Source organism: Trichechus manatus, unplaced genomic scaffold, assembly GCF_000243295.1.
Source record: "Trichechus manatus latirostris isolate Lorelei unplaced genomic scaffold, TriManLat1.0 scaffold00186, whole genome shotgun sequence".
Classification (NCBI taxonomy): Eukaryota; Metazoa; Chordata; class Mammalia; order Sirenia; family Trichechidae; genus Trichechus; species Trichechus manatus.
Genome location: NW_004444122.1, coordinates 1,274,068 through 1,285,790, shown reverse-complemented (window position 1 = coordinate 1,285,790; position 11,723 = coordinate 1,274,068). Strand labels below are relative to the sequence as shown.

General features: G+C 44.6%; 1 protein-coding gene across 2 annotated transcripts in view; it reads left to right on the top strand.

Moving 5' to 3' along the window:
* RASGRF1 (Ras protein specific guanine nucleotide releasing factor 1) overlaps nucleotides 1–11,723 on the top strand; it is a 118,120-nt gene that overhangs the window by 96,318 nt on the left and 10,079 nt on the right. For both annotated transcript variants that reach the window (XM_004387484.2, XM_004387483.1), the window contains 2 exons: nucleotides 4,583–4,780; nucleotides 9,120–9,199. In XM_004387484.2, the coding sequence (XP_004387541.1) occupies nucleotides 4,583–4,780; nucleotides 9,120–9,199 (278 nt within the window). The remainder of the gene's footprint in view (nucleotides 1–4,582; nucleotides 4,781–9,119; nucleotides 9,200–11,723) is intronic.

The following is an 11,723-nucleotide window of genomic DNA, read 5'->3' as shown; positions in this document are numbered from 1 at the left end:
ACCTTCTAGATTTCATTGCAGTAGATTTTTGGTGTGTTTTGATATCAAGTCTCCCTTGTTATTCTTCTTTCTTAGAATTTTCTTAAACTTTTTATTTTGAAATAATTTTAGATTACAGGAAGTTGCAAAGAAATGTACATGGAGATCCTATGCATCCTTCACCCCACCCCATTGTTGACATCTTTAGTAACTGTGTAATACAATATCTAAACCATGTAATTGGCATTGATATAATCCATAGAATTTATTCAGATTTCACCCTCATTCCTTAAGGATAATTTTGCTGGGTACATAATATTATGTGGACAAGTATTTTCTCTCAACATTATAAAGATATTATTTCACTGTCTTCTGGATTCTATTTTTGCTGTTGTGAAATTGCTGTCATTTTAACTATTGTTCTTTGAAGGTGATCTGTTCTCTTGATACTTTTATCTTTGTCTTTGGTGTTCTGATGTTTTTCTATAATGTTTCTAGGCAAGGATTTTTTTTTTTTTTTAATTCTGATTAGGATATTATTTTGCTTCCAGGATCTGGAGATTTATGTTTTTCACCAATTGATGGCCATTATCTCTTTGAGTATTGCCTTTTCTCCATTGTCATTATTTTCCCCTTCTGAAAGCTCAATTAAATTTTCTCACATTTTCATGTCTCCTAACGTGTCATATTTTCTATTGCCTTAGGTCTCTTTGCTGTATTTTGGATGAATATGTCTACTAGTTAACAAATTCTCTCTTCAGCTGTATCTAATCTATCTAAGCTGCCAATGAAGTTTTTGTTTCAACAATTATATTTTCATTTCAGGGGTATAATTTTTTTTATTGCATCTGATATTCCTAATAGTTTCTTTTTACATGTTTTTCTTTATAATTGCATCCATTAAATCTTTACCATTTCATACATAGGTGTTTCATATTCTACATCTGAAGTCCTTAGGGATCTAAACTAGTTCTTCTTGTTTCTGCTGCTCACCCTCATAGTGATTTGCTTTCTTGTTATTAACTTTTTTAGCTCATTGTTTGGGGTTAATTTGTAGGAGTGAAGTTTTTTTCCAGAAATAATCTGCTTCTGCTTCTTTTGGTAGCCCAGGGACACCTTATCCAAAGACCACTTCAACCCTTCTCAAAGATTTTGTCTTAGCTCAGCCTCCCACCCCCTTCCTATTGCTGCTGTTCCAAATTCAGGATCCTTTCAACGGTATAGCTATAGAAATCTGGTCTCAGAACAATTGGTTCTTCCTGGCTATCTGAAAGGATAATCCAGCTTCCTGCTGCCCCAGCTCCTTATAATCTTAATTCTCTGATGCCCTGGCCCCAGCTTCCCATTCCCTACCCCCAGGGCTCTTCAGGTCCAGTCCACATTTTATTTGTGTTTATGTGATTGTTGGGGCTGAGTGTGGGGGTCCTTGGAGATCTCTTCCTACCTTATATGTGGAACCAGTGGTGCCTCAGAATATGCATACTATCCAAGGTCTAGTTGTATAGTGGGAGATGAGCTTCAGAGCTTCAGAGCTTCAGAGCTTGGCTCTTGTGTTTATTCTTCCAGATGAACTTTATAATCACTTTGTCAAGTTCTTAGAAAACTCCTTGATGTGTTTTATTGTATTGCATTAAGCACATGCATTAGCTTTGAGAAAAATTACGTATTTATATTCCCATTTTGAAATTTGTTCTTTCTCTCCGTTATTTAAGCCTTTTGTATGCTTTCATAACTTTTGTTTTCCATGTAGCATCTTACATGTTGTTGTTGTTGTTAGGTGCCTTTGAGTCAGTTCCAACTCATAGCAACCCACCCCATGCACAACAGAATGAAACACTGCCTGGCCCTGTGCCATCCTTACAATCTTTGCTATGTTTCAGCCCATTGTTGCAGTCACTGTGTCAATCCATCTCATCGAGGGTCTTCCTCTTTTTCACTGACCCTCTGCTTTACCAAATCAGCGGCACCTAACAACAACTACTGCTTTACCAAGTATGATGTCCTTCTCCAGGGACTGGTCTCTCCTGATACAACGTCCAAAGTACGTGAGACGAAATCTTGGCCATCCTCGCTTCTAAGGAGCATTCTGGATGTACTTCTTCCAAGACAGATTTGTTCATTCTTCTGGCAGTCCATGGTATATTCAATATTCTTCACCAACACCACAACTCAAAGGCATCAATTCTTCTTTGATCTTCCTTATTCATTGTCCAGCTTTTGCATACATATGAGGCAATTGAAAATACTATGGCTTGGGTCAGGCGCACCTTAGTCCTCAAAGTGACATCTTTGCTTTTTAACACTTTAAAGAGGTTTTTTGCAGCAGATTTGCCCAGTGCAATATGTCGTTTGATTTCTTGACTGCTGCTTCCATGGATGTTGATTGTGGATCCAAGTAAAATGACATCCTTGACAACTTCAGTATTTTCTCTGTTTATCATGATGTTGCTTATTGGTCCAGTTGTGAGGATTTTTTTTTCTTTATGTTGGGGTGTAATCCATAGTGAAGGCTGTAGTCTTTGATTTTCATCAGTAAGAGTTTCAAGTCCTTTTCGCTTTCAGCAAGGTTGTGCCATCTGCATAGCACAGGTTATTAATGAGTCTTCCTCCAATCCTGATGCCCCGTTCTTCTTCATATAGTCCAGCTTCTTGGATTATTTGCTCATCATAGAGATTGAATAAGTATGGTGAAAGGATACAACTCTGATGCACACCTTTTCTGATTTTAAACCACATAGTATCCCCTTGTTCTGTTCAAATGACTGCCTCTTGGTCTACGTACAGGTTCCTCATGAGCGCAATTAAGTGTTCTAGAATTCCCATTCTTTGCAATGTTATCCATAATTTGTTGTGATCCACACAGTCAAATGCCTTTGCATAGTCAATAAAACACAGGTAAGCATCTTTCTGCTATTCTCTGCTTTCAGCCAAGATCCATCTGACATCAGCAATGATAGCCCTCATTCCATGTCCTCTTCTGAATCTGGCTTGAATTTCTGGCAGTTCCCTGGCGATGTACTGCTGCAACCATTTTTGAATTATCTTCAGCAAAATTTTACTTGCGTGTGATATTAATGATACTGTTCTATAATTTCCGCATTCTGTTGGATCACCCTTCTTTGGAATGGGCACAAATTTGGATTTCTTCCAGTTGATTGGCTAGGTAGCTGTCTTCCAAATTTCTTGGCATGGATGAGTGAGCACTTCCAGCATTGCATCCATTTGTTGAAACATCTCAGTTGGTATTCCATCAGTTCATGGAGGCTTGTTTTTCGCCAATGCCTTCAGTGCAGCTTGGACTTCTTCCTTTGATACCACGGGTTCTTAATCGTATGCTACCTCCTGAAAAGATTGAACGTCAACCAATTCTTTTTGGTACAGTGACTCTGTGTATTCCTCCCATCTTCTTTTGATGCTTCCTGCGTCGTTCAATATTTTCCTCCATAGAATCCTTCAATAGTACAACTCGAGGCTTGAATTTTTCCTTCAGTTCTTTCAGTTTGAGAAATGTCAAGCATGTTCTTTGTTTTTGGTTTTCTAACTCCAGGTCTTTGCACATTTCATTATATTACTTTACTCAGTATTCTGCAGGCATCCTTTGAAATCTTCTGTTCAGCTCTTTTACATGATCATTTCTTCCTTTCCTTTAGCTACTCTGCATTCAAGAGCAAGTTTCAGAATCTCTTCTGACATCCATTTTGGTCTTTTCTTTCTTTCTTGTATTTTTAATGACCTTTGCTTTCTTCCTATATGATGTCCTTGATGTCATCCCACAACTCATTTAATCTTTGGTCATTAATGTTCAATGTATCGAATCTATTCTTGATATGGTCTCTAAATTCAGGTGGGATATACTCAAGGTCATACTTTGGCTCCTGTGGACTTTAATTTTCTTCAGCTTCAACTTGAACTTGCATATGAGCAATTGATGATCTGTTCCACAGTCGGCCCCTGGCCTTGTTTTGACTGATGATATTGAGCTTCTCCATCATCTCTTTCCACAGATGTAGTCGCTTTGATTCCTGTGTATTCCATCCAGCGAGGTCTACGTGTATAGTCGCCGTTTATGTTGTTGAAAAAAGGTATTTGTAATGATTAAATCATTGGTCTTGCAACATTTTTATACGCAATCTCCGGCATCGTTTCTATCACCAAGGCCATATTTTCCAACTACCAATCCTTCTTCTTTGTTTCCAACTTTCACATTCCAATCACCAGTAATTATCAATGTATCTTGATTGCATCTTTGATCAATTTCAGACTTCAGAAGTTGGTAAAAATCTTCAATTTATTCATCCTACATAGTTCTCATTAAATTAAATTCCTAGGTAGTTTACAATTGTCATTGTTATTCTGAAGGTAATCTCTTTTCCATTGTGTTTTCTAATTCGTTATAGTTGATACATAGAAAAACTTTTCGTTTTTGTATATTGAATCTAAACAACCACCCTACTAAACTCTATTATTTGTTCAGTAGTTTTCCAATTCCTTCTTTTGAGATTTTTATTCATACAATCATATCATCTGCAAATAATACCAGTTTATCATCTTTATAATACTTATTTCTCTTAATTTTTTTCCTGTCTTATTGCTTGGCTTAAAGATCAGTAACCTGATTGCTTCAGAAATCATCCGCAATGAGGACATCAACGCAAGAGTAAGCGCCATCGAGAAGTGGGTGGCTGTAGCCGACATATGCCGCTGCTTACACAACTACAACGCTGTGCTGGAGATCACTTCATCCATGAACAGAAGTGCAATCTTTCGGCTCAAAAAGACGTGGCTCAAAGTCTCTAAACAGGTGCGAGCAAGAGGCTGGCATCACTGCCTGCCTAGGGCTAGGCTGGGGCTGGAGCAGGGAGGACAGAGGGCTGGCCACTGGATATCCACAAGTGGGTGAAGGACAAGGCTGCGGGCCAATACTCCCCAGTGAGATGGAGACTCTCTTCTCCTCTATCACTTGGGAACAGATGTCAAGTCCAAGACATGGCACTGGAATCCGTGGTGGTTTAATTCCAAGCTGAATAATTAATACCCAAAGTGGGACATGTAGGACAGTAATTATTGGTCCCAATACTCTTCTCCTTGAGTTGGAGGCAAAAAAGTGATACCTTCATGGGGATTCCACCCAGATATGCAGGGTTGCTGAGACAGTGGTCAAATGATTCTGCAAATCCCTTCTCAGAACTCTAATTTCACCAGCGCTTCTGGTTGCCAGAGAATTAGGTGGTCCCTGTTACCCATTGGATAGCTGACGATCTTAAATATGGTCTTGATCTTTATTCATTCAGAACATGATTCTGAAAACCATGAGGTGAGTTCTTCCTCTGGAATAAAGTTCCCTGCACTGGGGTCATGAGACGGTAGCTGTCCTAGAAGGAGAGCACAGTGGGGCACTTGGGGCACTTCCTTGGTGTACTTGGTGGATACCCCAACCCTAGCCTGCATGGGTGGAAGAGGCTAGACAAGCACCACCAATAGATTGAGTAAGCCTCCAAAGACATCGATTACTTAGCAATAGTCTTTATAGTCCAACAGATGTGTGGAGTGGGGCCCAGTGTCTCCAATGGGCCTGTCTCATCTGGACCACTGGATTTGCATACTGTGTCTCCCTCAACGTTCTCTTTATCACTTGCTCCTCAATACCCCCCTCATGCCAATGGCAGGTCGTGATCCTACCCATCAAACATGCAAAAAGTTAAATCCCTCCGACTTAAATAAGCAGCCAAACTCAGGACAGCTTTGGGGTGTGCCCGCTGCCCTTCCTCTACATTTTGGTCACTCTAGCTTGATTACAGTAGGACTGCAGCATGCTGCAGGACACCACCTTGATTTCTCTGGTCTTGCATCCTAGTAAGGCTTGTTTTCTTGCTTCTTGGCATACATATATGCTAGGATCAGGGCAAGGACAGGGGAAGATGCCACTCTTGTTAGTGGACTTCTGCAAGGAACAGAGGCTGGAAGCAGGGGAGCTCAGGTCTGTAGGCACATCTGGTCACACGTGGTACACATTGTCATGAACTTCTGAAGTCAGGGGTTGAGCAAGGCTGCTTCAGAGCCTCCAACTCATCCAGATTGATTTGGCCTGTCACAATACAGGCAGGGCTATTACAGGGTTTGAGGGGCCCATTCCTAGCCAATGTCTTGCTTCCCCTGCCCTGTACCACCTGGCTGATGTTATCTTTTCCAGAGGCCTTCAAAATCAGGCTCCACTTTCCCATGCCACTGTAGGTTTCTTGGTACTCACACTTCGTGAATTTCTTGGCCTCATTCTTTATCATCCCTCTCCTTGTGGAGTTTGGAGGAACCACCTTGGCCATCTGAAGTCTTCCATTCTTTTTGAAGAGTATAAATCAAGGGTGGTTAGAGGTCAGGGCACGTGGCTTCAACCTTCAAAGCTGACCTGCACTCTACGATGTCGTGCAGGAGCCTGGGCCAGCTGGCCCAGTCCAAAAATCAAAGATGCCTCTGACAGTACATTCAGGTATGCCTCTAAGACACACTTAGAGTGGCTTCTCCCAGCCCCTCAGCTTGTACTATAGTTGCACATCTGCATGGCTCCGAGGGCTTCTGGGGTCCATGGTCATGGCCTGGTCAGCACCATCCAGGGATAGCTCGCTATCTTTCGGCAGGTATTCCACAGACACTTGCAACCGACCAAAATGACCACATTTCCTAGAGGATCTGAAATGTAGCCTCATCAGCTAATTTTTATCACCCTTTTAAATGTACTGGCCCAAAGCAGAAAAGGATTATGTCGAAGTCCAGCTCTGCCCTGGACAAAAGAGTTAAGCCATCTGGTTTAGTTTGGAACTTCTGGTCTCCATTCTTCTTTCTTCTCCTTCCAACCCCTCTCTATACCTTCTCTGCAAATAAAACTTTCCCTAGGAAAGGATCTGATGATACTCCTCCATGGGAAGGTAAAAACGACTAATATGGTTTCATGTGTTACCTCTCCCAAGGACAGTTGTATTTTGGTAGAGACAGAAGCCTCTCTTTGGCTAACAGTATCTTTTGGCCTTATTCCTCTAGCATGACCCTCCTCATTTGGGAGGGAGCAGCCTTGGCCATCCTTTGGTGAACAAGAAAGGATGGTATTTGGGAAACCATATAATCATTTTTCTTCCTGACACTACCTCCAAGGCTGTCTCCTCGTTTGGTCCCTGACTTCAATGGCATATTCTAAGGATCCACATATTTCTGCCCACTGATGTCCCCACTCCAGAGATGCCCAAGATCCAGGGACCTGGTGTCCCCAGTGAGCGTCAATGGATGGAAGTTCCTGGCCCAGCCAGAAAGTTTTTGAACTGATTCAAGTTGGAACACACCTTTAAGCAGCAGCTGGGAAAGTTCTGTAGTTTCCTGGCCACACAGCTACTTCCTGGACAGACTATGACAACCAGAAAGGAACAGACACACAGAGCAAGTAAGCACAAGATGTGGAAGGAATCAAGGTGTGCCCAGCTAAGGTCCACAAATTGGTCCCAGGTGTAAACAGAAAAACTCATAAAAGAGAATATCCTCTGTACATTTCATGGCCTTTAAGCATGGTGACACTTCACCCATGGTCACCTAGCCACTGGGGCCTCCTGATCTACTTCTGTGTCACTCACAGTTCTAGAATATCTGAACCAGCATTGCTTTTCAGGAGCACCTAGACCTACCCTCCCATTTTCCAGATGTGGAAGTTGAGGCCCAGCAAGGTGAGAGGAGTGGTGACTTGCCCATGGGCACACCAAGGGTGAGTGGCATAGCCCAGTGAGGCCCCAGGTCTCTGGATGCTCAGCCTCCATGTCTAGTCTTGAACTGTATCAGGTCATTCCTCTGTAGGTGGGTGGAAAAAAAGAGGAAAAAGGGGTGCAGCTCAGACCCATCACCCCCTTCTTGAGAGAAGTTGAGACCCTGGAGCAGAGGTTGGCCTGGGCATCTAGTCTTTCCCAGTCATCTGAGAGTAGACATGTCAAGTGAAATCAGGATCATCTGCCCTTGACTCAGTGTGGTTTTCCTGGCTCTTGTCTCTTTCATCAGTTGCAGCACACTTTTTTTTTTTTTTTTTTAATTTCAGTGGGGTAAGTCTAAACCATCTGGCCATGTTCCTTCTCCTTGTTGACTGGATGGTTCATTTGGCCATTCTTTCCCCCTGAAGAACACACATTGATCTCTTCTTCCATCAAAATGACGAGTTAGATTGCCATTTTCTGTGGGCAGATTTCTCAGATAAGAATTTGACCCAAAGAATAGGCATGTGCTTGGCCTCTGTGGCCAATGTCCCAAGGAACTACCTTCTCAGGCTGAAGGGCCCTTCTGGGCATAGGGTACATCACCATCCTCCATCGTGGTTTCCCGGCCACATTCTGAGTTTTTATAGCAGAGCTGAAAGGCGGTCACTGATCCATGTCACCATTTTATAAATGAGAGAACTGAGGACCGCAGAGGTAAGGCATTTCCTTTCAGGCCATACAGGGAAAGGAGAGCAAAGCCAGACCCAACCCAGTGGGTTCTCCAAGACAAACTCCAGCCACCTGAAACTTTGCTGCAGCCGAATGTATGGGCACAGCCTGGCTTGGTCACTTAGCAGATAGAACCTTTTGTCATGGGCTGTACGCTTCTCCAGCAAGGCCTTTTCTTCTTTGATGATCAGTTCATTGACCATCTTTTGTCTTGATTCTTGTACATGGGTGGTGTTCCTGGCATGTAAAAGTGAAGGTATGAGAAGATGATCCCATCTTTTGAGCGTAGTTCATGAAAAAGATCAAGATTATGAAAACTCAAGCCTTCTCTGCTCTGAGTTTAGCTTTTGAAAGTTAGCTACGAAGCCCTGGGTCCCAGGACCCCACAGTGTTTCTGAGGGCCAAAACCAAATCTCAGATCCCCACGCCCCACGTCCATGTGTTTCTAAGAGGCGTTTGCATGAGCATAGGCACGCAAAACAAGGATCCATGTCTGACTCCAAAGGAGTTCAGGGGCAAGGTTCCTAGGCCTGGGAAGCCTCCCAAATCCACCCAGCCCTGCACAAGGCAAAGCGAATGAGGTTCGGCCCCCTTCACCTGAGCCATGGAAAGGAGCATGCTGGAGTGTGGGCCAGAGCCGCGGGCCTCCACGTGTGCCGTGTGTGAGTAAATGCTTCTAATTCCTTCTAGACAAAAGCTTTGATTGATAAGCTCCAAAAGCTTGTGTCATCAGAGGGCAGATTTAAGAATCTGAGAGAAGCTCTGAAAAAGTAAGTGTGTGTCGTTTTGTCACTGTTATTTTTAAAATATAGAACCACATTGCAGGGGTATTCACATGCCACACTTGGCTGGAACAGGAGGTCTGTCTGTCTGTCTGTCTGTCTACCCACAAGACCTCTAGATGTCCTGGACCCCGAGGGCAGGTCAGCTTTGTTCCTCATTGTCTGCCAAGTAAGTTCCAGGGTTTTGGTGGTGTTTCCTGGAAGAGGCACTGGAAGAACTTTGGAATCCCAACAAGCATAGTAACCATGATAATAAGAGTGATGCCAGATTCCTTGATTCTAAAATGCAGCTTTTTTCTTTACATCTTAGTATTTCAGGATATGTCTGAAAAAGTCAATATATTCATTGAGTATGATTGTGTTTCCTTGTTTACAAAAGAAGTAGCCATCAAATCAAGAGAGCATTTTCAGACAATGGCATCTTGGAATCAAAGAACAGTTTTACCAATAATAGCACCTTACAGTTTACAAAGAGCTTTCCTAGCCAGAAATGCATTTAACCCCATCAACATTCCCTATAAGGCAGAGTTTCTCACCTCGCATGATTGTCGTTTTGACCAGGATAACTCTTTGTCACGGGAGACTACCATGTGCAGCGTCCCTGGCCTCAACCCACAAGATGCCAGTGGCACCCTTCCAGCTGGGACAACCAAAAATGTCTCCAGGCATTTCAAAGGTCACTTGGGGTTAGGGGACCAAAATCGCCCCCATTGGAAACCATTGCTATAAGGCAGCTTCTCACATCCCATTTTTCCAGACAAGGAAACTGAAGAACTAGTGCCTGAGCCAAGGACATATGACCACAGTGAGAGAGCCAGGACTCAGCCGGAGCTGGCCTCTAAGGCCAGTGCCCCTGCTTGACTTGGGCTGCTTCTGGTGAGGTCCCAGGAGCGCTCTCCCAGGGAAGCCAGGCTGTTTGTACACACAGCAGTCCCTCCCTCCTTTCATTCACCAGATGTCCTCATGGTGCAGCCCGTGGTCCCCTGAACACATGCTCTGTTGGGCTGGCCCTCACCCTCTCTCTCCCTGCCTGACTGGCTGTTCACTGGACCTTGGAGAGACCCCAGGAGGCCTCTGGGGTCCCGGCTCCTTAGAGAGCCCGCTCTCCTTCTTTCTGCCAGGAATCACATGATAACTGCCAGAGGAGCCCCCCTGGAGTTCACCCCCTCCCTGAACCTGGGGATTGGGACCAGTCAGACCCTGCAGCCTGACAGTGGCTGTGACGAACTGCTCACCCCCACTCTGCCGGCTGTGGCTGCCTATTCTTGTTTTCTTCTTGCTGTACTTGGTCTGTCCTTTGCCAGCTCCGTGTGCCATTGCCTTGACCATGTCCACTTTATTTGTGTCCTCAGACAGATGTTCCACCCATCTGTGCTGTCCGGCCGTCTCTCTTCCGCCTGGGCTCCCCAGAGCCCCTGTGGACTGTGCTTGTGGGGAGCTGCCCCATCGTGCATTCACCAACTTGTCCGTCCGTCCGCCTCTGGGGGCGCTGCTCCATCTGCCTCCTTCACATGGCTTCCTTGTCCGCACCGCCTTCACTGCCTCCGTGGTCCCCCATTCTGTCTCAGAGTCCCCATCCTGACTGTCTTCCCTCTTTCAGGTTACCTTTGGGCCTGTGTAAGTGCCTCTCCCAGATGCCTCTGCTCCTGCAACACAGGGCAGAAGTGGCCTCTGGCCATTCAGGGAGCTGAGACCTTCATGCAAACCAGGTTCTTGCCTATGGAGACTTAGGGTAGACCATGCAGAGGAAGACGGGAGCGAGCAGACTTGGGGCAAATGTTTGCACCTTTCTCCTAAGGCTCTAAGGTTTTCACATAGAGCGATGCTGCCGTGAACACTAGGGGTTAGTTTAGCCAGGCAGGGGAGAGTTGGAAGACCGATATGAGATACAGTCTGGTGGGCATGGTTGGTGACTCATCCAGACAAGGGGCCCTGGGGTGGGCCTCACCATGCAGGTTCTCAGCCCCGTTCGTGTGTTCTGGGCATCTTTTTCAGCCTCTCATTAAAATAGTCAATCTTGTGCCTGCAGCCCTGCTGGAGATTGGCCTTATTGCCTTTACCAGCCAACACTTCACCCCCAATTCCTGCATCATTGCTTCCTCCAGCCACTCTCTTCAAAACCCTCTGGCCCACCTACAACTCTCATGTGTCCCTGCAGTCTCCTGCCCAGGCATCCCTAGAATGACCTTATCTCCCCTTCTCGTTCCCCAAACCCACACCCTTGTGAAGCCCATGGGACTGTGCCCGCCTCTCAGCCTTCTAGTAACCAGAACCTTCCCACAGTTCACGTTGCAAAATTTGTCAGAGAACTAAATTTAGCAGTAAGATATGGTCATGAACGCTTTGGGAATTGATTCCAGTTCTGTATGCCTCGTCTAATCTCAACCTGACACACATTTGATTAGCTGCACCTTTTGTCTTTAATTTGAATAGAACACTTGATTTGGAGAAACAAAGCGGACAGATTTTCATTGCAGGCTGCTTCATTAAAAGCTTCCCCCACCCCGTTCCC